We start from the raw sequence: 25,651 nt of genomic DNA, 5'->3' as shown, positions 1-25,651 counted from the left end.
GGAAACTCGCGCTCCTGCGTAGGGAGCGTAGAACCCCGTAGTTCCATAGTGACTCGCCGGGGCGATTTGTAACTTCTAAATGGAATGCACCTTGGCCAACAGCGTCGGGTGGTCGCTCCAGAACCCTGGCAGGTGGGTATTCTTAACAGACTTCTTCACTGTTGGGGAAGTTCGGAGAGGTTCAGTAACTTGGCCAAAGTCAAGCAGCTGATAACTAAACAGGATGGAACGCAACTTCGATTCCAGCGCTTCGGCCCACCTCCCACTCCCACTCCACGCAGCTTTCAAGCAGGAACCTGCTGGCTATGTCCAGAATACCCACCTTTCCAAGCTGCTCCCCTAACAATACTCAGATTTCAGGAAACCTTCCCTGATTCCGTGCCACCTGTTTTAAGACCACGCCAGTGTGTTGCGATTGCTTCTCTGCACTTAACATGGTGTATTTACCGCAGAACCCCACATATAGTGGGTGCTCAATAAATGAACAGGTGACCTCAAGTCATTTCTCTCAGTCATTCGACACGTTATTCTTTGCCAGACACTGTGCTAAGAGCTTTTGATGCATTATCTCCTGTAGTCCTTCCAACAACCCTGAGGAGATGCTTTCATTGTCCACTAATTGAAGATAAGGAAACTGAGACACAGAGTCACAACCACAGGGAACCGCACCAGAGACAAGAGCTTGAGACTCTGCTGACTCTGCAAAAACACCTGGCTCTGGGCTGAAGTGAATTACCCAAGAGCCTGGGTTGGCTTTCCCTGAACTACGGGCAGGTCACTGACCTGACTCCTTCATTCACTCAATATTTATTGATTACCCACAGCATGTCATTGCTCTTGGGCACTGAAAATATTAAAATGAATGTCACAAAATCTCTGCTCTCAAAGGATCTCCAATCCAGTGGGAATAGACATGTTTAAACTAACAATGACAATAATAGTGAGATAAATGTGTTCATGGAGCTTTTTCTAATGGAGGTTGCAGTATGATGCCTAGGAGAAGATTCAGTTAAATTTGCCTGTTGGAATAGGGTTGAAAGCTGTGAAAGTGGGGGATCCAGAAAGGCTTGCTAGTGGAGAAGGGACTTACACTTTTTGAAGAATAAGAGTTCTTTAGACAAAAAGACTGGAAGAGAAAAGAAACATCCATATACAGGGAGCTGTGTTCAAAGATTTTTTTATGTGGCCTCCAGAGAATCATGCATGGCTTGGGCAACAGAGTTCAGATAGAAGCTGTTCAGGGGATGGTAAGGAAAAGAAAGGGAGGGGCTTGTCTACCTTGCAAAGGGCCTCTTGAGAGAGTTCTCTACTGGTATTATCATTGGTATAATGTAAATAGACATGGAACACTACAACTCAGTAGAAATACAGGAGGGAGCATTTAAGATCTTGCTTCCTGGCATTGCTCTTAGTTTTGGCTCAAATAAACTCTTAGAAAAATTCTCTAATCAAAGAAAGAAAAGACAAGAAATTCAGGATAGGGTGAATATTAGCCCCATGACTTCTGTGTGCTTAGAGATAGAATGTGACAGTAATAGAGTTAGAAGCCAGAGTCAGTCCCCAAAGACTTGCTCCTGTTTCAAGTCTTCAAACTACTAATCCAGTGGCTGTGTCACAGGTGGGGCTTGTCAGTTGACAGGCCTGAGAACCATCACAGCACAAGGATCATAGTTGAGGTCAGGGCATAGCCCCCACAACCATAAAAGTTGCAAAAAAATTTAGTTAGGTGTTTTTTTTTACTCTTTATTTTGAAATAATTACAGACTCACTGTAAGTTGCAAAAAGAGTACATATAGACCTGTGCACCTTCACCTAGTTTTCCTCAGTGGTAATATCTTACATAACTATGCTAGTAGTACAATATCAGAATCAGGACATTGATATTGCTACAATGCACAAAGGTTTTTTGAAGGCATCACAAGCTTCTCACAAACCTGAGTAGAGGCTCTCCAGCCCCTGCATTTAAAAAAAAAATCCTCATTGACTATTTTATTATAAAAGTAATTACTCATGGTTCAAAAATTTGCATACAACTGGACAAATGACAGAAAGCTTACAGAAAAATCAAAATGGCTTTTTACACTATAAAAAAAGGTGCTGTCGCATTTGTAATTTTTTAAATATGCAAATTAAACTTCTGGTGAGATACCATGCTTGCTTCTTAGCTCAAAATCTTCTAGGGAAAATGTTGGAACAGGAAGTAAATTGACACAATCTTGTTGGAGAGCAATTTGGAAAGACCCAGCATTTCTACCTCTGTGAATCTATTATAATACACATGTCTGTGCAGAATGGTATATTTATAAGGATATTCATTGCAGTGATGCTTATTGTAGTGATCCATGGTTGGGAGTGCGCAGGTGTGAATGGCCAACTGTATTCATTGACCTATGCCATTTTATATAGGGTACTTGAGTATCCGTGGATTTTGGTGTCTGGTATTTGGTATTTAGCTACCCATAGATGATCTGAACTTGGGTGTGGCTCTACCTTTACCTCCAAAAGTTACATCGTGTCCATTTGAGTGACTTAGTGGTTGAGCATCAATCTATGAACCAGGAGGTCACAGTTGGATTCTCAGTCAGGGCACATGCCCTGGTTTCTGACTGGATCCCCAGTAAGGGTCGTGCAGGAGGCAGCCAATCAATGATTCTCTGTCATCGTTGATGGTTCTATCTCTCTCTCCCTCTCCCCTCCTCTCTGAAATTAATAAAATATATATATTCTTTAATGTTAAAAGAACATTCTGATTGTGCATGAAGAATGGATTATATTGGGGAGAGATAGGAAGCTACTCGAGAATAGAAGTAATGTTAGAAATTGACCCAGTACTTGGGACAAGAAATTATAGTGGCCTGGACTAGGGTAGTAGCAGTGGTCAAAAGATGTCCTTTGGAGTTGGTAGAACTTGTTTTTAGAGTGGGGGTGGGGATAAGGGAAAATACTGAAAGATAACTTCTAGGTTTGGGGTTTGAGCAACTGAGTGTGTAACATTTACAGAGATGGGGAAGACTGGGAGGGGGCAGTGGAAAAAACATTCTGTTTTGAACATGTTAAGAATGAGATGCCTATTAGGTATCCATGGGGAAATGTCCAATAGGCACTTGAATATATACGTCTAGAGATCAGGGGAGAGGTCAGAACTTGGGATAGAAATTCTGCAGGCATTAGCATAGGGCTGAATTGTAAGCCTTGGAGTTGCATGAAGTCATCTAGACAGTGTTAATAGGGAAGAGAAGAGGGCCCAGGGCTAAGGGCTAAGGGCTAAGGGCTAAAGCCTTGGCTACGCCAACATTTCTAGGTGAAACAGTACCTTTGGATCCAGCAATGGAAATTGAGGAGGAGCCACTGAAGTAAGGTGAAAAAGGTAGAAATGGAAGCAAAAAGAAGAAAGTGTTCAAGAAGGAGGAGTCCGTTTTGGTGTTCTAAAAGTCGGGTAAGATGAGAATACCAAAATAACCATAGCATTTGGGACCATGGAGGTCACAGTTGACCTGCGTACGTGTAGTTTTATAGGAGAGGTGAGGATCAAAGTCTAATTCGATGAATTGGGGAAAAGATGGGAGGTGAGAAATGGAGACACCTCTTGTGAGAAATGTTTGGTTGGATGGGTAGGTAGAGAAAAGGGCGGGAGTCCAAGATGTGAAGATGAAATGTGTATGAGAAATCTTCACTTAAACTGTACATGCTCTGTACGTGTTAGGCTTCTTTTATTATTTATCCTCGAACACCTAGGGCTTTCAAAGTAGCTCGTGTGAAGAATCCAGCTAGGGCCCAGCTTGCTGGCTATTAAAGCTCGGAGCATCTCCAGCCAATGATCAGACCAGAAAGCGGAAGACAAACGAAGGGAGCTGGGAAGAAGTTACAGAGTTAAGGTTGTCCTCCCAGGGCCACCGTAGGGCAGTCTCAGCGCTATCACATTGTTCCAGGGGCGGAGCCGAGAGGAAATTTAAAACGAAGCGGCGGCGGCGGCGGCGCCCGGAGAATGGTACCTGCTGTGGTCGCCGGTCCTCGCCGGGGCTCGGGGGCTGGGGTGAGCTCATGGAGCCCGCGATGGTGATAGAGCAGCCGTGAAGAAGGAGCACGGGGGCCGGGGAAAGCCGAATATTTGGGGGACCCGGGAAAGGGTACGGATGCCGGGTAAGGGAGAAGGGGTAAGAAGGAAAGCAAAAAGGGGTCCGAAGAGTTGTAGAGAGGCCCCACCAGCGTGGTTCCGTGGTTGAGCGTCCCCCTCTGAACCAGGAGGTCACCGTTCGAGCCCTGGTCAGGGCACATGCCCGGGTTGTGGGCTGGGTCCCAGGAGGGGGCGTGCAAGAGGCAGCCGATGGAAGATTCTCATCATTGGTGTTTCTATCCCTCCTTCTCCTTTCCTCTCTGAAATCAATTTTAAAAAGTATTTTTTTTAAAGAGTTGCAGAGAGGATAACGGGTCGGAAAGTGGAGCGGATGGATGCAGAAGCTGGGAAGGTAGTGGGGCCAGTGGACAGAGAGCTGAAGGGGACGGAGGAACTGAGGTTACCGTGGCCTGGAAGGTGGCTCCGGAGTTGGGATGGGATGTGGGTAGGGATGCAGTTGAGTCTGGCTATTCCTGGTACCCGCTTTGGGGGTTGTGGGGGTTTGGGAGGTGAGGTGGGGGTGGGGGGAGGGGATGGTGGAAGGTCGTAGGCTAGTGAAGGTGATTCAGCTGTGTTTTTGTTTGTTTTTAAACATTTTTATTGATTTTCCTTTTTTTCTTTTTTTAGAGCGAGAGGAAGGGAGAGGGTGAAAGAAAGGAAACATCGATGTGAGCGGAAGGAACATCGATGGGCGGCCTCCTGCACGCCCCCTACCGGGGACCGAGCCCGCAACCTGGGCGTGTGCCCTGACTGGGAATCACCAGCGACCTCTCCGTGCACCAAAGGACACCCGACCTACTGAGCCACACAGGCCAGGGCTGCTTCAGCTGTTTGTCCTTTTTCAGGGACCATTGCCTTGAGCTGGAGAGTTCAATGGCTGAGAGTAGGCTCTGGGCTCCGGACCTAGGTAGGTAACAGGTCAAAACAAGGGATGCTACTTCTGCCCCAGAGCCTCTTGGGAGGAAAAAGCCGAGAGATGTTAGCCCTGTTGGGGTTTTTAATGATTAGTGGGTTTGTGTGTGCGTGTTGTATGTGTTAACGGGTGTCATGGATCACTTAGGAATTCGCGGTAGAGGTCAAACACGAGCTTTCAGTCTGATATTATGAACAAGATTGGCAGACAGATGGGGAGTCATGGTTGAACAACCACGAATATTTAAACCCATATTCACGGTTGTTTTTACCATAAAATATTAAGTTTATCTTAAACACCCCCCACTCAGTTATCTACCTAGTCACGTCCCTCAGTACTCTCCTCCCCTCTCTTTTAGTATCCTCTAGTTTTAGGGCTGGGATGTTACAGATACGCTGTTCGGTTTTTGCCTTTCAAACAGTAATACACCACACAGAGGCTGTCGGTGAGAGCTGCTTGACTTACAGGACTCTCTCTCAGCTCACGCTTCGCTTCTCACTGTGTTCTTCTTCGTTGTTGTTTCCTAGGGGCTCAGCGGGGGGTTTCCAGTTGTCTGAAAAAACGCCAGAAGAGCTCGCCGGATGCGAGGAGGCAGCAGCCCTTTTCTGGAAAGTCCTTTTACTTGGATCTGCCTGCTGGCAAGACTCTCCAGTTTTTGACGGAGGCAATCCAGCAGCTGGGTGGGGTATGTCAAGTGCTTCTCTCCTGGGATCCCCAGGTTGTAGGGCAGGAGCCGGAGAAGGATTATACCTGTCTCCCAGGTACTTTCAGTGGTATTGCTACATTTTCCCAAAGCAATTTTCAGGATAAGCCACTTTTTTAAAATAAAGTTATTATTTTTCTTCTAATTAGGGGGGAAAAATAATCTGCTCATTCTAGAAATGTTAGAGAACATGGAACTGCTGCAAGTGACAACCATCATTGTGATGTATTTATTTTTTCCTGGAGTCTTTTTCTTTCATTTTCTTTCACAGCTTTATTGAGATACAGTTCACCCATTTAAAGTGAATAATTCAGTGGTTTGTGTGTTTTTTTGTATAGTCACAGAGATGGCCAAGTGTGATTATACAGTCAACTTTAGAATATTTTCATCACCCTAAAAAAGAAACTCAGACCCATGTCAGTCACTCCCCATTTCCTCTCAATACCCCCAACCCTGAGTAACCTTTTATCTACTTCTGTAGTCTATCCTTTTTTTTTTAATGCTTATTTTCTGTGTAGCTATGATCATAAATACATTTTTATTACCAACTTTTTGTTAGTACTTTCCTTAAAACATTAGCACTTTCCTATCATTATTGTCCCTCATATGCATTATTTGTAATGAGAATATAATATTCTTTTGAGTAGATTGTTAATTTACTTAACTTACCCTATGGCCATTCAGATTATTTCTAAATCTGAGCTCTTACAAATAACACTGTGGTGAACAACTTTGGGGAAAGAGCATTTGCTGTGTTTGAGTCCTTTAAAGTCTTTTTAAAGCAGATGTGTGTCATATGGTACTGTTAGTCAGGGTGGGCATGGACAGCTCTTGTGTTTAGAAAATAGGATGATGGTGCTCGGCCCAAGAGCGGTGGGTCACTGGGGAAACTGCTTGAAGAGACTTAGAATGCAGAGACTCTTTGCTGTCAATCTAACAGAAACTCAGGGGTGTAGAGACTCAACAGTGGGGATGGTCTGAATGACCATCATACACCCAGACTGGCCCCAAAATACATTTTGAACTTTCAGTCTTTCCTATCATTTAGCCTTTGCTATACAAAAAACGAACAAACAAAAACAGCCCAGGATTTGGCCTTAAAACAAGTTCTTTCTCACTATTCTCTGGGTTGGCTTGGTGGTTTCTCTTGCAGCTACATTTGGCTGGAGGGTCAGCTGGGCTGGAAGGACCAAGCTGACCTCACTCACACTTCTGGCAGCTGGTGCTGGCTGCCTCTGTGGCTTCTCATACGTATGAGACGCTTCATACATGCGTTGTATGAATGTATACTATCATGTGCACATACCGTCAGCTAGACCAGCCAGTGGTCTCGGGGTTTTCCCAGAAGGTGAAGGGAGAAGCTACAAGCCTCTTGTGGCCGAGGCTCTAAGAACTCACACATATTATTGACACCATTGTACTGGACAACAGGAATCCTATTCAAGGGGATGAAGTCTAGGCCTCTACCTCCTGACAGAAAGAACCGCAAAGTCACATTGCAAATGAGTGGGTACACTGGGATGGGCGGAATGTACAGCCATTGAACGATCTACCAGCCCTGGCCGGTTTGGCTCAGTGGATACAGTGTTGACCTGCGGACTGAAGGGTCTCGGGTTCAATTCCGGTCAAGGGCACGTACCTTGGTTGCAGGTTCCCTGGCCCCGGTTGGGGTTTGACATCGATGTTTCTCTCTCTCCCTCTCCCTTCCACTCTCTCTAAAAATCAATGGAAAAATATCCTCGGGTGAGGATAAAAGATAAATAAATATAGTTGTCTGGTAGAAGCATTGCTACCCCAGCTTTTATATTTCAGGACGGTGTCTACTTGGGGCCCCAGTGCAGAACTGCGTTTGGTCTATTTAAAGACATTGATTCTGGAACTTCTAGCAGCCAAGATTTCCTCTCCAGCCTCTCAGTATCGATGATTCCACATCTGCCTTTGGGTTTCAGCCACCTCTGTGATCTGGTTTCAGGTAATTGAGGGTTTTCTGAGCAAAGAAGTAAGTTGCATCGTGTCCAGCCGCAGGGAGGCGAAGGCAGAGCGCAGTGGGACGAGCCACAGAGGCAGCTCCAGCTCCAGCCCCAGCGAGGTCAGAGCGGAAACACCGTCCATGGCCCATCCAAAGGGCAGCCACGCCAGGCCTTCACAGAAACCCGTAGACTTGGTAAGAACCTCGTGGAGCCCTAGCCAGATTTTCTCAATGGGTGGAGCATCGGCCCTGCGGACTGAATTTCGCAGGTTCGATTCCGGTCAAGGGCACGTACCTCAGTTTCCGGCTTGATCCCTGGCACCGGACAGGGCATCGGTGGGAGGCAACCAATAGATGTGTGTCTCTTACATATTTATATAGGATAACCATTGCCCCACTCCATGGCTCTAGCATTTGTTTTTGCCATATTACAGAAGGTAGACAGAGGTACTCCTTCAAGCCATAACATTTAAGATGTTTTAAAATTGTGGTAAAATGTACATAAAAATATGCCATTTTAACCATTTTTTTAAGTGTACAGTTCATTAGCATTAATTATATTCACACTGTGGTGTAACCATCACCACTTTTTTGTTTCCAAAACATCACCCCAAACAGAAACTCTATAACCATTAAGCAATAGCTTCCCATTTCCCTTCCCTACAATTCCTTTCTGTCTCTATGAATTTGCCCATTTTAAATACCTCATATAAGTGGAATCACTGATATTTCTCCTTTTGTTTGTGGCTTATTTGACTTAGCATGTTTTCAAGGTTCATCCATGTTGTAGCATGGTTAAAATGGCAGCTCCAGTGTTGAGCGTCTGCCCCCTGGTGGTCAGTGCACATCATAGCGACCAGTCGGACGGTCGGCCACTTAGCATATTAGCCTTTTATACAGATAGGTAGATTGTCTCTTTTTATGGGACTGCAGAATCAGGGGTTCAGAAACAATAGGAGGGTCCTCTGAACCAGAGAGGGCTTGTTCGAATTAGCCTACACTTATCTGTGGAGAGTGCAGAGGCCCTTAAAGGGAAGTCTGAGAACATTTGTAACACTTGGATCCCTGGTGAAGTCAAAATGTCCTTCTCCACCAGGGTCCAGGCCACAGCTACCCATGGATGATCTGAACTTGGGTGTGGCTCTACCTTTACCTCCAAAAGGTCCTAGGCTCTCATTCCGGCCACTTCTGAGCTGTGGTTGCTCCCAGTTTCCCCAGACATGACTCCTGGCCAGCACCTGTGTAAATATCTGTTTTTGCACAGGTGGTTTATATAACATCTCTCATTGCTCTTCCTGTCAGGTACCTATGAGCAGAGGGAAGGAGCTACTGCAGAAGGCCATCAGAAATCAGGTGAGCTGGGGGTCCCAAGGTTCTTCTGAATTACAAATGACCCTCAGACAACACAGGCTTGAACTGTACAGATCCACTTATATGTAGGCTTTTTTTTTTTTTTTTCCAGTAAATACCTGTATTGTTTTTGATTCATGGTTGGGAGTGCACAGGTGTGAGTGGCCAACTGTATTCATTGATCTATGCCATTTTATATAGGGTACTTGAGTATCTGGATTTTAGTATCTGTGGGAAGTCATGGAACCAATCCCTAATGAATACCAAGGGATGAGTTTTTGGAGAGTCAAAAGTTAAGTGTGGATTTTCAACTACACAGGGGTCAGAACCCCTTATTGCTGCATTGTTCAAGGGCCAACTCTACTAACACAAAACACCCAACCTATGAGATGTATTGTTGTTTCCTTCTTACAAATGAAGAAGTGGAGCTCAGAGAAGTTAAGTAATTTGTCTAGACTCTAGAGTCACCTAGGGTGTCAGTGGTAGAGCCAGGATTTGACTCCTTGATTTTTCCGACTCAGAGTCTACCAAGAGAATCTTGGAGGGATGCTGTGGGATGTGAAGCTAGACTTTGTAAACCTATTTTCTTAAAGATTTTTAAAAATTATTTATTGACTTTAGAGATAGAGGAAAGGTGGGAAAGGGAGAGAGAAACAAACATTGATTTATTATTCCACTTATTTATGCATTCATTGGTTGACTCTTGTATGTGCCCTGACCAGGGATCAAACCCACAACCTTGGCATATCGAGACAATGCTCTAACCAACTGAGCTACCCAGCCAGGGCCAGACCATAAACCTTTTACAAAGTAGCTGTTTATACCTTTTGTGAGAACCCAGAACCATTCAAGTTAAGTGGCAGGAGAGGAATTAATTAACGTGATCTTGTGAGAGGAGTCATTCAAGTGACATGAGGATGGATGCATTGGCTGTGATGAGGGAGGGTGATGTCAGATTTGGGCAGCAGGGCAGGAAAAGTGTGGCCAGCATAGCTTCCTGCTAGATGATGGCGATGGTCACCGGTATTTATTACTTACTATGAGCTTTCTTCACAGAGGCCCTCCCAACAAGCAGCTCTCTTATAAGCATGTGTTCCTTCCTGGTCACAAGGTGGCCGGAGCAGCGTGTGTGGGTAGACCAGCAAGCCATCCCGTCCAGATGTGGCCAGCCCACATGGAGGGTTGGTGTCCAGAGCCCCCAGAAGCCAGGACCACCTGTCCCCGTAGTGTTCAGGCCCCGTGGCGGCTCCTGCTCCTGCTCCTGCCTGACTCTGCTTCGTCTTTCCAGGGGAGCAGCAGCGGAGGAGGCAGCGGGAGCCCCAGCAGCCTCCTGACCAATGCCCGCTCCTGGGGCGTGAAGATTCTGCATGTGGACGGTACCATTTCTGCCCAGGGCTCCTACGGAGGGCAGAGTTGGTGACTGACTGGGAATGTCTGCTTTGAGAGGGATCGGAGTTGTAAGCTGGCTGGCAGCCAGGCATGCTCAGTTACCGTGTTGATCCACAAAGGTGGGAGGGTGTGGAGATCAGCTGTAACAACAGCAGAGTGTATGTACGAGAAGGTGCTATCCTGTTTAACCCACTCAACAGCACGCCTCAAGCTAACGGAGTAATCTTGTTTTACAAATAAGGAAATAACCCTAATATCCATGACCACTCACCGGGTATTTACTCCGTGCTAGGAATTACCTCATTTAATCCTCACCACAGCCCTCTGCCTAGTGCACTGACGCGAAGATTGGGCCTTAGGGGGATTAAGTACACTATCCATAGTCTCACCAGGAGTGAGTAGTGTGATCCACATTCCAGCCTGGTTTGGCCCAACTACACCTCATGTTCTTTCTTTTTTATGGGGTTGCCTCACACCTGTTTGCAGGTTGTAATAAGTTTGCACCAGAACAGCTGTCCTGAGTGGGCTGGCAGTGACTGGCCCTCATACCCAGCTCCACTGCGTATTGGCTTTCCTCTGACCCTTGAAGGGGACTGGTCCAGATCCAGCCTGAGATCTGCCAGAGAGATAGAAAATCAATCAACTGCCCTGGCCAGTGCTCAGTGGTTAGAGCGTCAGCCCACGGACCCAAGAGTCGCGGGTTTGATTCTGGGTCAAGGGCATATACCTTGGTTGCAGGCTGGATCCCTGGCCCCAGTTGAGGCATATGCGGGAGGCAACCAGTCGATGTGTCTCTCTCACATCGATGTTTCTCTCTCTCCCACCTCTTCCCCCTCTCCACCCTCTAAAAAAATAAAATCAATAAACATATCCTCCTCGGATGAGGATTTTAAGAAAAGGAGCTGTATTCAGTGCTACAAAAGAGCATGAAGCCAGGTTAGGTCCTTTTCCAGGGAGAGAGGACCCAGCCATTTCTTTTATCGGCAGGTGCAAAGGTGACATGTAGCCAGAAGGTGGCAGGCAAGGCTGGTGTGACCCAATGTGCCAGGCCTGGTGAGACTAGCCCCCAGGAAGGGGCTCTGCTGGGGAAATGAGGAGTGGAACCCTTTAGCCACGGCCCTCTGTTTTCTCCACAGAAATGATGATGCAGGTGCAGCAGCTCTCTCTAGATGCTCTATGTGTGAAGAAACAAGGGCCCAAGAAGCCAGAGGTAGGTCATCCTGCTGAACTGAAGGGAAATGGACGGTTTGCAAGCTGTTGACAGCTTTAGTAAAGCTATGGCCCACTCAAGCCATCTGTTCCTGGCCATTCTGGAAAAGTAAGAGGAGTGCAGCCTCTCGGTTAGCTCATCCCTGGGGTGCTTGGCCTGCAGATCCCCTGTGACACACTAGGCATTCAGTGCCGCCTGGCCAGCCTGCCTTTCTGGGGACGTCTCTTAGCCTGGGAATGAGCCTACAGATAGCATGGGTGGGGGCAGGGGTGGCAGGGGTGGTTTGAAATAGCTGCCACAGTCCAAATTCTGGTTTGGCTTTTCCTTCCTTTGCTGGAGTTAGAACTGTGTGTGTCATATCCAGAGAGCCCGGACTAACTTAAAGCCACAGAGCTTTGACCCGGCCAGAATCTGAGGAAGGACGAGGCCCTGCAGGTCCACTCGGGGCCTGGCACCAGGAGCAGGACCAAGAGCAGTAGAAAACCACATGCACACCCAATGGAGCACTCAGCCTCAGTGCCCCTTGCCCTGCACCCTCTGGTCTAGGCATCTCTGGGAAGCAAAATAGATGGTCAATAGATTTGCATTGTCGTAATTGGAAAAGGTATATGGTGAAAGTCTCTCCAACTTCTGTTCCCCAGCCACCGCCCTCCGTGAGATAAGCAGTGTGAACAGTTCGCCAGGTGTCCTTCCAGGACTCTGTGCATGTGCAGCAAAAATTCTCCCCTTTGCCCTGACTGGTTTGGGCAAAATAGAGTGTCGGCCTGCGGACTGAAGGGTCCCAGGTTCGATTCCGGTCAAGGGCATGTAGGGGATGTGGAGAAGGCAGCTGATCGATGTTTTTCTCTCATCGATGTTTCTAACTCTATCCCTCTCCCTTCCTCTCTGTAAAAAATCAATAAAATATATATATTTTTAAATTCTCCCTTTTATGCAAATGCACAGTGTTTTTACTTGGCTTTGTTCACTTAATAATCTGTTGTGTAGATGCTTGGGAGTCTTTTGGAGTGAGTTCTGGGCACAGTCTGCTGATATGTGAGGGGTGTGGAAGGCTACTTTGGGTGTCTTTGCCTGGATGTGTGGCCTGGAGGAGGGTTTGCAGTCATGGATTCACTGGCTCTCACATCTTGCCCCATCCCCAACCCTAAATGATTTCTTGTTTTTTCCATTTAGTTTTTAATATTAGCTTTGTTTGACCTTGGCCTAAATGTTGGTTTTGACCATCAGTCGGGGGGGACAGGAAAGCAAACAGCATTGTCTTCACCCTTGTTCTGGAAGCTGACCTGGGATGGCAGCATGCCTGGATGGCCTGGATTTACCTACCAGCTGCCATTTGTTTATTTTTATTTTTTTATTTTTTATTTCAGAGAGGAAGGGAAAGAGAGATAGAAACATCAATGATGAGAGAGAATCATTGATCGGTTACCTCCTGCATGTCCCCTACTGGGGATCAAGCCCACAACCCAGGCATATGCCCTGACCGGGAATTGAACCGAGCACTGAGCCACACCGGCTGGGCAGCTGCCATTTATTGAGCACCTGCTCTGTGTCAGGTCTGTTACCTGCCCCTGCCCATTGGTGCCACATCCAGGGAGGGGGTGCGTGCTCCTCACATCACAGGCCTGGGGGGCTCCACAGCGCTTGCTGTTGCTCCGGCCTGCGTTCCCTCCACAAAGTCAGCTTGAGATTCGCACACAATGCTCACCACTCGTTGTGTCCCTGGGGAGGCGGAGGGAGCCATTGTGCTCAGGTCAGTTCTAGCTCAGAACCCAGCTGACAACAGGAAGCAAAGTGGGGCAGACTCACAGCGACTCAGCTCACCAGCCCGGTTCCCCGACCCCCTTAACCTATTTTCCCTTTCCATTTAGGGAACGTGTCCCGCAGCGTCAAGAACACGGAAAGGTCAGTGTGGAAGCTGTTCCCCATCTAATTGCCGTCCCTCCCTTCCTAAACGCTTCCCTGCGACTCCCTCTGTGGCAGCATCTGCTCACTTTTCTGCGGCAGGAAGCAAGTCCAGGTTGTGTGGTCCCATCGTGTTTCCAGGGCCGGGGCTTTGGAGAGGGCTGTGGCAGAAGAGGGGCATCCATGAGCAAATCTAGAGCTGCTGGGCTGGGGCTTCTGAGAGCCAGGACCCCATGCGGTCACGCTGGCTCCTGCGTCCTCTGGCTGTTCCTGGCCATCCGTTGAAGTTCCACATCCTTTTCCTTCTGATTCAGTTTGGAGTGGGCAGTTGAACAGCTGCCTACCACTTTCAGAAATGCCAACTCCCTGAAATTGACAAACAGGCAGATTGACAGGCCCGGCTCCCAGCTCCTCTTGGACAGCAGGAGAGTTTTTCCTCCTGGATGTTTCTCCCAGAGATGCTCTTTAAGTGGCATTTATTCGTGCACAAGCAGGAGCTAAGAAAAGTCACTTGGCACCTCTCGTGCTCGAAATTCAAGGAAACCTGTGGGGGAATTGGTTTTAATAACTGTCTCAGTTAATTAGACAAGGACTCGCCCCGAAAGAAGTAATTACCGGGAGAAAGGCAGCTTTTTTTGCTTGGGCGCTGGTGGCCTCTTCGAACGGGTCTAGAAGCTGTGAGGTGCCAGCCTCTCTGGAGATTTGGTGGCTGTTAGTTCTGCCCAGGCTTCCAGCCCCTTGGACAGGACTTCTGGTCACCGTGGGAGGGTAGAACGGGTTCTCGATGCCCGGTGCCCTGTGAGGCTAACTAGCCAGGAGGGGATGAATCTCTAGATTAACTGACTCCAAATTTGTCCTCCCAGAACCCCTTTGCCCTATTTTGTTCGTGAACCAGATTTCACCTTTGATGTTTTTTTTACCATCCTTCTGCTAAGATCTCTAAACACTCTTCAGTTCTCTCCCTCTCTGCTCCTCCCCGCCCCAAAATGAACCAGGGTCCTCATGGGGAATTCTGCTGGGAGTATTCGCAGGCCCCTCGGGATTGTGACCCTGGGAGGAAAGGTCTGGGAAGCAGCGTTAGCAGAAAGCAGCCGGGGCTGGGTCTCACCCGCTCAGCGCGGTTTCTGGTGGTCAGTTACCGTCTCCAGGACCCACATGCAGGAGGCTCCTCTATCCTGGGAGGGAGGGCATGCCTAGGCCCCCGGGCCCCCTGCAGCCTCTGCCCCCAATAGTGGAACTCTTTCTCCCAGGGCGGAGGCGGGAAGAGGTGGGAGTGGCTTCCTCGCACCTTGGGGCAGCACGTGTTCCAGCTCTCAGAGGCCCGTAGGCTTTGGCAGGGCCTTGCCTCTCAGCACTTCCTGTGTGTGCCGCGCGGGCCCTGCACGGGAGCAGACAGATGGCTAATGTGTGCCCTCTTCCTTCCCAGTGGCCAGACTGAAGGCACCGTTCCTCAAAATTGAAGATGAGAGCAGGTGAGTGGGGCCTCCTCCCCGTCCCCTCACCCCCACCAGGCCCACACAGAGGCCGGGTCCCACGCTGACGTGGGGTCATGGAGCCCCTCAGCCCTGCACCCGAGTCTTCCCAGAAGCCACTTTCTCCCGTCGTGGAGAAGTCTCGCACAGACCAGGGGGCCCTCTGAGGGCAGCTGGCACTCCCCCTGGTGTGAGTCAGAGGTCAGTGATCCTGTGTGTGAACTACCTCCTCCTGATGCTCTGCTTTTATGATCGCATTTGCTCCTAGGTGTATGCTGACACTTCCGTCGAATGGTTGTTAGACCCAGGGCAGGGCTGGTGCAGTCATCTCGGCGGAAGTGAGGGTGCTGGGGGGGCGGGGAGGGGTGCTGGGATTCCCGTGCACTTGAAACCCTTCTGTTTTGCTGTGCAGGGCCCTCTCCTGGCACGTGCCATCTCATACAGCTCTCAGTGGGAGAGAGTCCCTCCTCTTCCTAGTGGGGAAACGGAGGTCAGAGATACCCACTTTACTAAGGAGCCTCAGCTGAGGCTCAGCTCCAGGTGTCCTAACTGTCCCATCCGGCACCCTCTCCACTCTGCCCTGTCCACCATTGGGGCCCCTTTTTACCTGGAGCAGGAGAGTCCATTGATGATAACCTGATGAGCTGTGAGCCACCTGGGTTATCGCTGACTCTTCAGTAAGTCTAGATCAATGGTCAGCAAACTCATTAGTCCACAGAGCCGAATATCAACAGTACAACGATTGAAATCTCTTTTGAGAGCCAAATTTTTTAAACTTAAACTTCTTCTAACGCCACTTCTTCAAAACAGACTCGCCCAGGCCGTGGTATTTTGTGGAAGAGCCACACTCAAGGGGCCAAAGAGCTGCATGTGGCTCGCGAGCCGCAGTTTGCCGACCACGGTACTAGATCAAAGTCCATGAGAATCTATAATTCTCTCAAAAGAAAAGGGTTTTGAAAAAAGAAAAGGCTCATCTGGACCTGGGACCGGAATTTTCTGGGCCCCTCAGCCACATGCAGGGCAGCTGGAGACCCAGCCCTGAGAGCCTGGCACGCCTGCCCATCCTCCAGGTGGGCCTGAATTCCCTTCTCGGCCCCTGCACACAGCACAGACGTGGCTTTGGTGGCCCAGAAGTGAGTGGAAAGAACATAGGGATGGCAATGAGGTGCCCTCCTGTCCGGTTCCGGTGGGATGGGGTCCATGTCTGTCAGTCCCAGCCCCTTCACAAGCAGTTAAATATAAGTCGTCATGACTCATATACGGCAGCTGAGAGACACTGTCAATGCCTCAGGATCTCTCCCCGCATGTGGCAGGCACAGGTGATGCCGCTGTCGCTGGAGGGGGTACACGCACTTGCGTGCCCCTAGCATCAGAGGCAACAGAGGAGATCCAGGCAGAGCTGAGGTTTCTTGTGATTCTTTTTATGTGCCGTTCTGAATCAGGTGCTCTTCAAAGCCTGGTAGCCTTTCCAACCTCAGCATCCCAGCCTCCTAAGCAGGAACAGAACAACTTTGAAGAGAAAGAAATGGGGTACCAGGGCTGTGGAGGGCACCTTTTTCCCTTTAAGGGTCCAAGAAGTCTGTTCACTCTTTTTTTTTTTTTTTAATATATTTTATTGATTTTTTACGGAGAGGAAGGGAGAGGGATAGAGAGCCAGAAACATCGATGAGAGAGAATCATCGACCAGCTGCCTCCTGCACACCCCCTACCAGGGATGTGCCCGCAGCCAATGTACATGCCCCCGACCGGAATCGAACCTGGGACCCTTCAGTCCGCAGACCGACACTCTATCCATTGAGCCAAACCAGTTTTGGCAGTCTGTTCACTCTTGAGGCCACAGGGCTCTCACTGGATCACCCAGGAAACCATGGCCTGCACTCACCCCGGAGCACAGGCCAGAGCACCAAACTCGGGGTGCCCGCAGTTAGGTCACGGGGTTTGCTGAGTGTCCACACATGACCCGGTCTGGCTCCGAGCTGGAATGTGGGCAACCTGAGGCAGACCACCAAGCCACCCGGTGTGGGTCTGACTCCGGAACCCGCACTGGCCTCCTTTCTGTTCAGAACTGTCCCCTGCAGAGGGTGCCGAGGACCAGCCCAGGGCAAGTGCTGCTCTTGGTGGAGCAGGGACGTCACTGCCGTGGGTCAAACAGCCTTCCGTTTAGATTCTGTGAGGCTGGAGTCCCCCAGGATTGTTCTAGGGTCGAGAGGCAGAATGGAAGGGTCGCGAGATGTGGCTTCCGGTCTGATGTTGGCCACATACTGGCTGTGAGCTCTTGGGCGAGTTCCCGAGCCTTTTGTGCTTCACTTACCCCACTTGTTCCACTCAGCTCAGAGCTCAGGGGTGGCGGTAGCATTCAGATGAGGCAGTAGGAAGTAGACAGGGAGAGCATAAGTAATTTCACCTGCTAAGGCTGATGAGAACTTTGTTCTAGGACCTAAAAGATGCGCGGTGAGAGTCCACTTTATCGGGATCGGAACTCTAGGGAGTTGGGCTGGCACCCCTCCCTCACCCTTTCTTTCCCACTATAGTCAACGTGGAAGTTTTCTGTGTTTCAGGAAGTTTCGTCCTTTCCACCATCAGTTTAAATCCTTTCCTGAAATTTCTTTTCTGGGACCCAAAGACGCAAGTCCCTTTGAGGCCCTGACGCTCCCGGGCAGCTCGCGCCATACCAGGTGGGTCTTTCTGGTTCCTGATTAACAAGGGCTGGTGGCAGGCCAAGGTCCTTCCCCTCGGGGGCCCGTGGCTCAGGTTTGGGAATGGCCATGTGTCAGCTCCTTAGGCGAAGTCTATTCTGGGAACTTAGCCCAGAGAAGAGAGACACGAGGAGTGTTCATCCGTTTTATTTGGCGTTCTCCGACCCTACTGAAGAATTTGACTGGTGTCCAGAGGACAATAGGCTGGTTTCTGAAACTCAAATCTGTAGACCACCTTCCATCAGAGTCCCCTGAGGTCCCATTAAAAATGGTTTCTGGACCCCACTTCACACCTACAGAATCACAGTCTCTGATTATGGAGCCCCAAAAGCTGCATCCTCGCGAGCTCCCTGGGCGATCTGATACACATCGAAGTGGCTTACAGGCTCATTGGTATTCCTGCTCTGCAGATGTGTGACGTGAGCCTCCCTGACCAGAGTGCAGAAGGAATGCGGCTTGGTGCCTGGACTAGGTGCCTTCTCAGACCCTTTTAATTTCTGGGCCACAGAGTTGTTAGTTCATAGACCAGGAGAACAGGACAGAGCAGACTCAGCCGAGAGGACCCAGGGCCGAGGAGAGCCTGCAGGTCCCACCAGCACACAAAGGAGGTAGTGCACATGGGAGGAAAAACAGAAGGAGCTGAGGTGAAGTTCAGATGCCCTTCACATCTTTCCTAGAAGGTGCAAGGGATACCAGAGAGAGCCAGCCAGGGGGCTTCGGGCTGGGGCTGGTAGGTGGTGCTAGACCTGAGATGGCCTGGGAATCGAAGAGCTGCCGAGAGACCGTAAAAGGAAGATGGTGAACAATGAAACTTTGGTACCTGCACATGAGAAACAGAGGGAGGGCTTTGGCCAGGGTTCCGTGTGTGTGTGTGTGTGTGTGTGTGTGTGTGTGTGTGTGTGTGTGTGTGAAATCTGGGAGGAAATGTTTGATTTTTTTTTTTTTTTTAATTTAAAAATGATTGTTTTGGCCCTGGCCAGGTGGCTCAGTTGATTGGGATATCATCCCAGACACCAAAATGTTTCAGGTTTAATTCCCAATCAGAGCACGTATGGGAGGCAACCAATCAGTCTCCCGCTCTCTCTCTTTCTCCCTTTCTCTCTCTAAACATATCCTTAGGTGAGGATTAAAAAATAAAAGATTATTTTGGTTCAAAATTCAAGCATTACAAAGGGTTTAGAGTAAAAAGTCTCCCCCAGCCGTCCTCTAATCTCCAGATCGTGGGTCTCTCTCCAGAGATGGCTTCCGTACACAGAAGTACATCGTGTCCTTTGCTCCCTCGTCTTACCTAAGGAGCAGCATAGTACTTGCTGTGCTCGGTCTTGCTTTGGCCACTTACTGTATCTTAGATTAATTTCCTATTAGTACCTAAACAGCATCCTTATTCCCTTTTATGGCTGTAGTGAATAGTCTTGTTAAAGAAAATTTGATTGTTTAAGTATATTTGCAGAATAAATTCCTAAAAGTGGAAATGCTGGGTCAAAGGGTACCTGCATTTATAATTTTGATAAATGCGACCAAATTGCTTTTCCTGGAGATGATGCCAGTAACTGCTCTGACGCCCACCCCCACTGGAGAGCCTGTTTCCACATCCCCGTGGCTAACACTGAGAGCTGTCAGGCTTGTGGATTTACGCCAATCTGATAGATTAAAGACTGTTATCTCGGTGTGATTAGAATTTTCATTTTTTCTCATTATGAATGAGGTTCAATCTGTTTTGTTTGACCATTTGAATTTCTTTGTGTGCATCTTCTGCATATCATTTGTCCATTTCTCTATTCAGTTATTAATTACTTACGGATTTGTAAGGAGCCCCTCATATAGCAGGGAAATGAGCCCTTTGCTATATTGTTAGTTATAAATAACACGGCCCCCACATCCCCCAGTTTGTGGGTTGTCTTTTAACTTTGCTTATTTTCTGCTGTGCATACATTTTTAAAAATTTGCATGTAGTTAAATTTATCAGTTTTTTCCTATGTTTCCTGGGTTTTGTGTCATACTTAGAAAGTCCTTAAAGGGGAGTATTTTAGATTAGTTGAGTTTGCCCATAGCAATGCCCCAGAGGCCGTTAGAAAAACGGGACTGAAATTCAGACAAGGAGTCAGGTTTGAGAAAGAGATTTGAAAGTCCTCAGTTAAGATGGCAGCTGTGCAAGGGACAAGTCAGCATGAGGGACAGACCGAGTCAGGGGACATTTAAGGTGGAGGAGGTCAGAGGCAGTACAGCCCCCTTGTTACTGCTGAGGCCTGCCCCCTTTCATTCTTAGGTCAAATGAACGAGGGTTTGGGTATGAGCACAGAGCTGGAACGGTTCTTCCAAGAATTCTCGCTGTCAGCCGCCACCACCCGTTCTCACCTGTGGTTTGAGATGTGTGGGCGGAGAAGGACAGAGCTAGGACAGGGTGCCCATGGGAGGTCTCATCTTCCTCGTCGCCTCTCCTGCCACCCTTGGACAAGTGGTGCTAAGTGTAGGCAGGCCTGCCTGCGCCTGCCCAGCTCCGTGGCCGTTTCAGTTCATCTCTCTGGCCTGGGCTCCAGGCCCTGGAGCAAGTTTCGCTCTGAGGGCCCCAGCAGTGACCCCTTTCCCCCCCTGTACCCTCCCCAGAGGACGCAAGGACCGAGAGCCACGCCCACGATCAGCCACCCGCACCGTGCCCAGGAGGAAGAAAGGTTACTGCGAGTGCTGCCAGCAGGCCTTTGAGGAGCTCCATGGGGTGAGCCCCTTCCCTAAGCAGTTGCTTCCCAGGCTGTTCTGAGAGCCATTCCTGCCCAGTCTCTCCCTGGTGCGGCCGGGAGGTCTGCTGGCATCCTGCCCCTGTCCAATGCCTGGGCCTCCTCTCACCCCGACAGCATCTCCGGAGTGCCCAGCACCAGGGCTTTGCCCTAGAAGCCCGCCCGTACGCAGAAGTCGATCGGATCATCGCCCAGCTCAGCCACAGCTTTGCGGAGATCCCCTTCCCCGCCAGCCTCCCCAGGTGAGCGCCACGCTGCCGCCCTGCCAGGGGCCCAGGGCCGGGGCATGGCTCCGCCCTCACCCCTCGGCTGCTGCCTCTCTAGGTGGGAAGGAACCTCAGTGGGTGACAGCATGGGCCAGGCTATGCTGTTTCTCTTTCCTCGCCTTTCTTTCCAATCATCCTCTATTTTGTTTACTTTAGAAGTGAGTGGGTGGGAGAGACCTCCTTGTGTGTTTAGCCAGTTGGGTTGGGGCCAGACCAGGGGCGGCTCCCTTCCTGACGCGTGAGCCTTGCCTCCACTGTGGCGGCCGCGAGAGCGTTCAGCAGGCACACTCCTGGTCACGGCTGGTCCTGTGCCTGGTGGCCTTCTAGAAGTGTGGAGGGGGGACTCTGGGTGGGTGAAGAGCAAGGTCTTTCTGCCTCTAGAAGTTACCCCCAGAAAGGGATTGCAGGGGGTTCAGTGGAATTCCAGGGTTCTCTGAGCTTCCACCAAGGAAGCTCAGCCCAAGTCTCCACCTCAGCCTCTTCCTGGGCCCAGCTTGGACGGCCAGGCTCTGCGCTGCCTCCTCCGGCCGCCAAAGGGCACAGCCTCCTCTGGGAAGTTAGTAAATGGAACAGCCTCTAACTTCAGGCCACCCCTGACCACAGGCCACAGAGCCAGGAGAGGTGCAGACAGCACTGGCCACTGCTGCCGGTCAGACCCAACGAGCGAGCGTTTCACGGGGCCCCAGAGTGGGCAGGTCTCTTCAGCACCCTAAACCCCAGCAGGGTAGCACCATGCATGCCCCGCCCTGCCCTCAGCCCAGCCCGGGAGGACCCCAGCTTTACTGCCTGCTTTGGAATTGAGCCTGTGGCCCACAGGGTATGTCTGTCCCCACAGGCAGCCAGGCTCCCCGGCTTCGGATCGTGACCCTCTGTCTCCTGAGACTGTGCCTCCCAGCCAGCCCTCCTGTGGCGGGGCAGCATCTCCCAGGAGGAGGAAGGAAGACGACCACCAGGCCCCTAGCATCCACGAACAGGAGGGGCTGGTGGGCGGCAGGAAGTCACCAGCTGAACGTGTGGGGGCCGGTGAGATGCTCGGACCAGTAGCAAGCTGCCGAGACCTGGGGGGCTCCGTTGATGTTGTTGTGGACGCCCCAGGGACAGTGCTGTCCAGAAGCCCTACTTCTCGGTGCCTCCTGACCAGCTCTGACTTTGCGGACCTCTCCTCTGGCCCAGACCCGGCACGTGTCGGCCACAAGCGGAAGGTTCGGTTCCCCAGTGGCAATGCCGAGAAGAGGCCAGGGGTCTTCTGGCCACAAGCCTCACTCTCTGTCTCAAGAGCCCTCAGCCCCTGTGGCACCAGGACAACCGATGGCAGACATCTCTTCTCCCTTCCCCTCCCAGGCCCTGAGTCCAGGCCTCTGACCTCTCCCCTGCCCTTGTGCTACCCACAGACCAGCCTCTCCCTCCCAGACCCCTTCCCCTGGCAGCCCTCAGACAGGCCAGCAGAGCTCTGGGCCACACAGCCCCCCTGGCCTGGAGGAGGATATTCCCTGGGATCTGAGGGTTCTGAGTGTGCGGCCCCTGGCCCCAGCTCACAGCAGACCGACCGGCTTCCCAGCTGCTCGGCAGCTCCGGGCCAGCTGTCCGCCCACCTGCACTCAGCTGCAGGCACGTAACCCCCAGGGGGGCCTGCAGAGAGCAGGCTACCTCCCCCTCCCTCTGCCTGCCAGTGGGGGAGCAGGCCTCTCCCAGCCCCCTGCCTCCCTGGGTCCCAGCACCAGCAGCAAACTGCTCCTGTGAGTCCCCGGGGGCGCGCAGCTCTTCATGGGGCCGGATAGCTCCCAACTCGAGGGCTAGGTGCACAGATAGAAGTTGTACCTCTGCTGACGGCTGCTCACCCAGCCAGGGCAGCCCAGACACACCGAGGAGCAGCGCCCAGGGCCTCGCTGATGGAGCCAGAGGAGCCTGAAGCCTGGCCTTTGAAGTCCAAGTGAACAGCTGTTGTCATGGCCAAGTGTAGGGTGGACAGATCGAGTCCTCCCACCCACCCAGGCTTCAGGTAGAACCAAGCGAGCCAGCTTGAGGGCTGCCCTCTCTTACCCAGATCTCCAACCATGTTCCTGACCGGGCAGTGATCTGTGATGGCCATAGCCAGCTGCCCACTTGCCAGGAGGCAGAGGCAAGGTTGGCACAGGAAGGGATCACAAAGAAGCTGGAGCAGCAGGAACCCTGGCCTGGCTTCCTGCCCCTCCGCAGAGCCCGGGGTAGGTGTTCCCCACCCCCAGCCCCCTCCTTTCTCACAAGCATGTGGCTCTCTCCTGCTTTCCAAAATGCCTGTTTGTGTCCCCTCCCCCGGCACCCCACGCTGTGCACACAGATCTCAGGAACATATGAAGCAGAGGAGGGGCTCGGCGGCTGCACTCACAGCTCCCGCCCTGCACGCAGAGTGGGCCCAGCACGGACCTTTCCCCTGAGCCCCGGATACGGCCAGGTGCCCCTCCGGGGACAGACCCCTCCTGGCTCTTCCCGCCTCAGTCTGGGCTGCCCACCCGGGGTTCTGCTCCAGGGTCAGTGGTTCACCTGCCAACTTCTCCATCACCTACTTCCCTCCTCCCCAAGGACCTCCCCCCATTTCTTTTCCGCCGAGCCATTAATCTGGAGATGGGGATGAGTTTGCTATCGATTTTTTGGCCACATTTTTTTTATTACATTTTGTACTGTGGTTCTTCTCACCCTTCTCTGCTTCTGTGTGTTTGTCTCTTTAAATGTTGGAGCTACCAGAAGCCTGGTGCTATTCTGTTCTCATTTTGGAGGAAGAAGTGGGGGCCAAGCTGCGGGTGAGGACCTGAGTTGTTAGTTTGGAAATAGAGCAAGTGTGTGTGCAACCCTCCCAGAGGTCATGTTTGGCCTTTTTATGCCATTCCTGTTAAATTTCACAATTAATCTTGATTCAGGAACTGTAAATAATTTTTTTAATAACAAATAGCTGAGAGATGGGGCTGGAGAACAGTATTGGGCCTTCGTCTGCCCTCCAGCGACCTGAGGCAGGGCTGAGGGCCCAGTTGATGGGGACAGAGTGACTGGCTGGCAGGACAGGAGAGAGCCTGTGAGTGCCACCCTCCCCAGCGGCCTCGCCCCCAAGGGCTGAGGGCAGGTGGGCCTGCGTCTGTCGAGTCACTCATTTGTCTCAGGGTCACTCACTTGGCTCTGCTGTTCTCTGCGTGGCGGCCTGTAGAGGGCACGCTCAGCACCCCCTCCCAGGGAACCTCTGCTCTGCCGAGGACCTGCTAAGGGCCCTCTCCCCTTCCCCTTCCCGGGGCCTAGACAACAGCTTCCTGTGGTTCCTGACGTGACACACGGGGATGCCTCGTCCCCCACGATACAGCCTCCCTGGGTGAGAGGTTCCCCCCACCTCTTTCTCAGACCATACGTCCACGTGCTGCTTATTCCAAGACACCAGGTTCTGACACCCTTGTCACCATCTGCCCAGGGCCTCACATCCAACTGTGTGACTTTCCCCTCCCATCTCACCGCTTGTGACCTTGGATATCGCATCTCAACCAGGTCAAGCCCCAAGGCTACATCTCACCGTAGCTGTCTCTGTTCCGGCCTCCAGGATATAACTGTAGAGGGGACCCAGGACAGAAGGGTGCTACTTGACATATTGGGCCCCTCAGTGGCTCCTTGACATGGGGACTTAAAGCCTCCTACTCCCTCCCTCACCCAGTGATCTTAACTCACACTCAGCAGGCTCTGCCTCATCCTACTCAGAGGAAGCAGTGTCCCTCCCCGCCACCCCCAAGTCAGGCCAACCCTGCGTCCACCCCACCCCTGCTGGCCTTGTCCATTTCCTCCTCAGAGTCCCCAGCTCTCCTTCCCTCCCCTGAAAGCTCCGGCCTGGAAAACACTCGCATTGATCCAGTAGCTCAAGGAAGGAATGCTCCCTCCTGTTCTCTGGCTACTTCCTTGGTCTATAGCCATAGCCTCCTCTCACCTCCCTCCCCCTCCAGACCTCCATCATGGAAGCACCGCTGGGATTGAACATTCCAAGGTCACTGGGTAACCTAATTACCAAAGTCAGGTTTCTTCTTTCCCATTTTCTTGAAACCTGGCTCCCCCATTCCTAGCAGCCCCAGATTAGCCTGGTCGCCCCTTCTCTCCAGCCTCCCCCTCTTTACTAAGTGCACAGGCTGAGATGTCTGCCCTGAGTCACTTGGCTCCAATGAGCCCTCCAGCCCTCACTGCTTCCCCAGAGGAGGGTCTGGGATCCTTGTCCTTACCTGTAGACACGGGCTCTTTCACTTGAAGTTACGACCTGAATGGGGGGCTCTGGCCTTGACCTCCTGAATTCTAATCTTCACCTGGGCTGGGTGGGAAGGCAGATCTTGCCAACACCCCAACTCACACTGACTCTGTGCAAGTTCCTTCACTATGAGCCTGTTTCCTTATCTAAGAGGGGCTGGGAGGACATGATTTCAAGGGTCCTTCCTTCCAGTCCCTCACACCCCTCCCGTCCTGCTGCCAACACAGACCCACTTACCTGGTAACTCATTCCTGGTCCAAGACTGGCTCCCCTTCCCCCGTCCTGTCTCCTGGCATTCACTAACACCTGCCCCCTAGGCCGGCCACTCCAACCAATCCCACGTCCTCCTATTCACTCTCTCTGCTGACTGTCCTCACACCCGCCCAGCTTCCTGGTATTCTCTGCATGCCCCCTCCCCCTCCGCCCGGACCCCATCCAGGCAGGCTGATCCGCTTGTGTCTGACCAGAGTGAGTCTTTTGCTCTTGGTCTCTGACCTGGGATGCCCCTCTCTTCAAGTTTATATTCCATATTCTCTATGAACCCTGTAGTGTAAGCCTTCAGGCCACAGAGTTCTGAGTTCAAATGTGGATCCTGCCACTCTGTGACCTTTGGCAAACTCCTGAAACTCAGTTTTCTTAATTGGGAAATGGAGGTAATAGTAGTTGCTGCCTCACTAGGAAGTCACAAGAAT

The 25,651-nt window shown here is 51.0% G+C and overlaps 1 protein-coding gene across 5 annotated transcripts; it reads left to right on the top strand.

Moving 5' to 3' along the window:
* Positions 1-24: 24 nt before the first annotated feature.
* DBF4B (DBF4B-CDC7 kinase regulatory subunit) lies at positions 25-23,533 on the top strand. Of its 5 annotated transcripts, none has more exons than XM_079797167.1 (14): positions 25-132; positions 3,302-3,436; positions 4,742-5,021; positions 5,555-5,712; positions 7,703-7,894; positions 9,002-9,052; positions 10,338-10,425; positions 11,575-11,648; positions 13,517-13,550; positions 14,977-15,022; positions 17,581-17,697; positions 20,323-20,431; positions 20,568-20,692; positions 21,552-23,533. In XM_079797167.1, exons 3-14 carry the CDS (start codon positions 4,988-4,990, stop codon positions 22,330-22,332), a joined length of 1,809 nt encoding a protein of 602 aa, XP_079653293.1. In that variant the 5' UTR covers positions 25-132; positions 3,302-3,436; positions 4,742-4,987; the 3' UTR covers positions 22,333-23,533. The 5 variants fall into 5 exon arrangements, with proteins under 5 accessions (XP_079653293.1, XP_079653294.1, XP_079653292.1 ...); XM_079797166.1 differs by lacking the exon at positions 25-132 and adding an exon at positions 3,930-4,127 and having other exon boundaries at positions 3,411-3,436; XM_079797168.1 differs by lacking the exon at positions 3,302-3,436 and having other exon boundaries at positions 69-132.
* The last annotated feature ends 2,118 nt before the right edge of the window (positions 23,534-25,651 follow it).

The sequence above is a fragment of the Cnephaeus nilssonii genome, assembly GCF_951640355.1.
Source record: "Cnephaeus nilssonii genome assembly, chromosome: 19".
Lineage (NCBI taxonomy): Eukaryota > Metazoa > Chordata > Mammalia > Chiroptera > Vespertilionidae > Cnephaeus > Cnephaeus nilssonii.
This window is presented reverse-complemented; position numbering and strand designations above follow the sequence as displayed.

What these genes read in the sequence shown, in the direction of transcription:
- DBF4B (XM_079797167.1), top strand. Translation starts at nt 4,988, where the DNA reads ATGGCTGAGAGTAGGCTCTGGGCTCCGGACCTAG. An exon ending in AGAAGGCCATCAGAAATCAG is followed by an intron (nt 9,053 to 10,337) that starts GTGAGCTGGGGG and finishes TCGTCTTTCCAG; the next exon opens with GGGAGCAGCAGCGGAGGAGG. An exon ending in TTCCCCGCCAGCCTCCCCAG is followed by an intron (nt 20,693 to 21,551) that starts GTGAGCGCCACG and finishes CTGTCCCCACAG; the next exon opens with GCAGCCAGGCTCCCCGGCTT.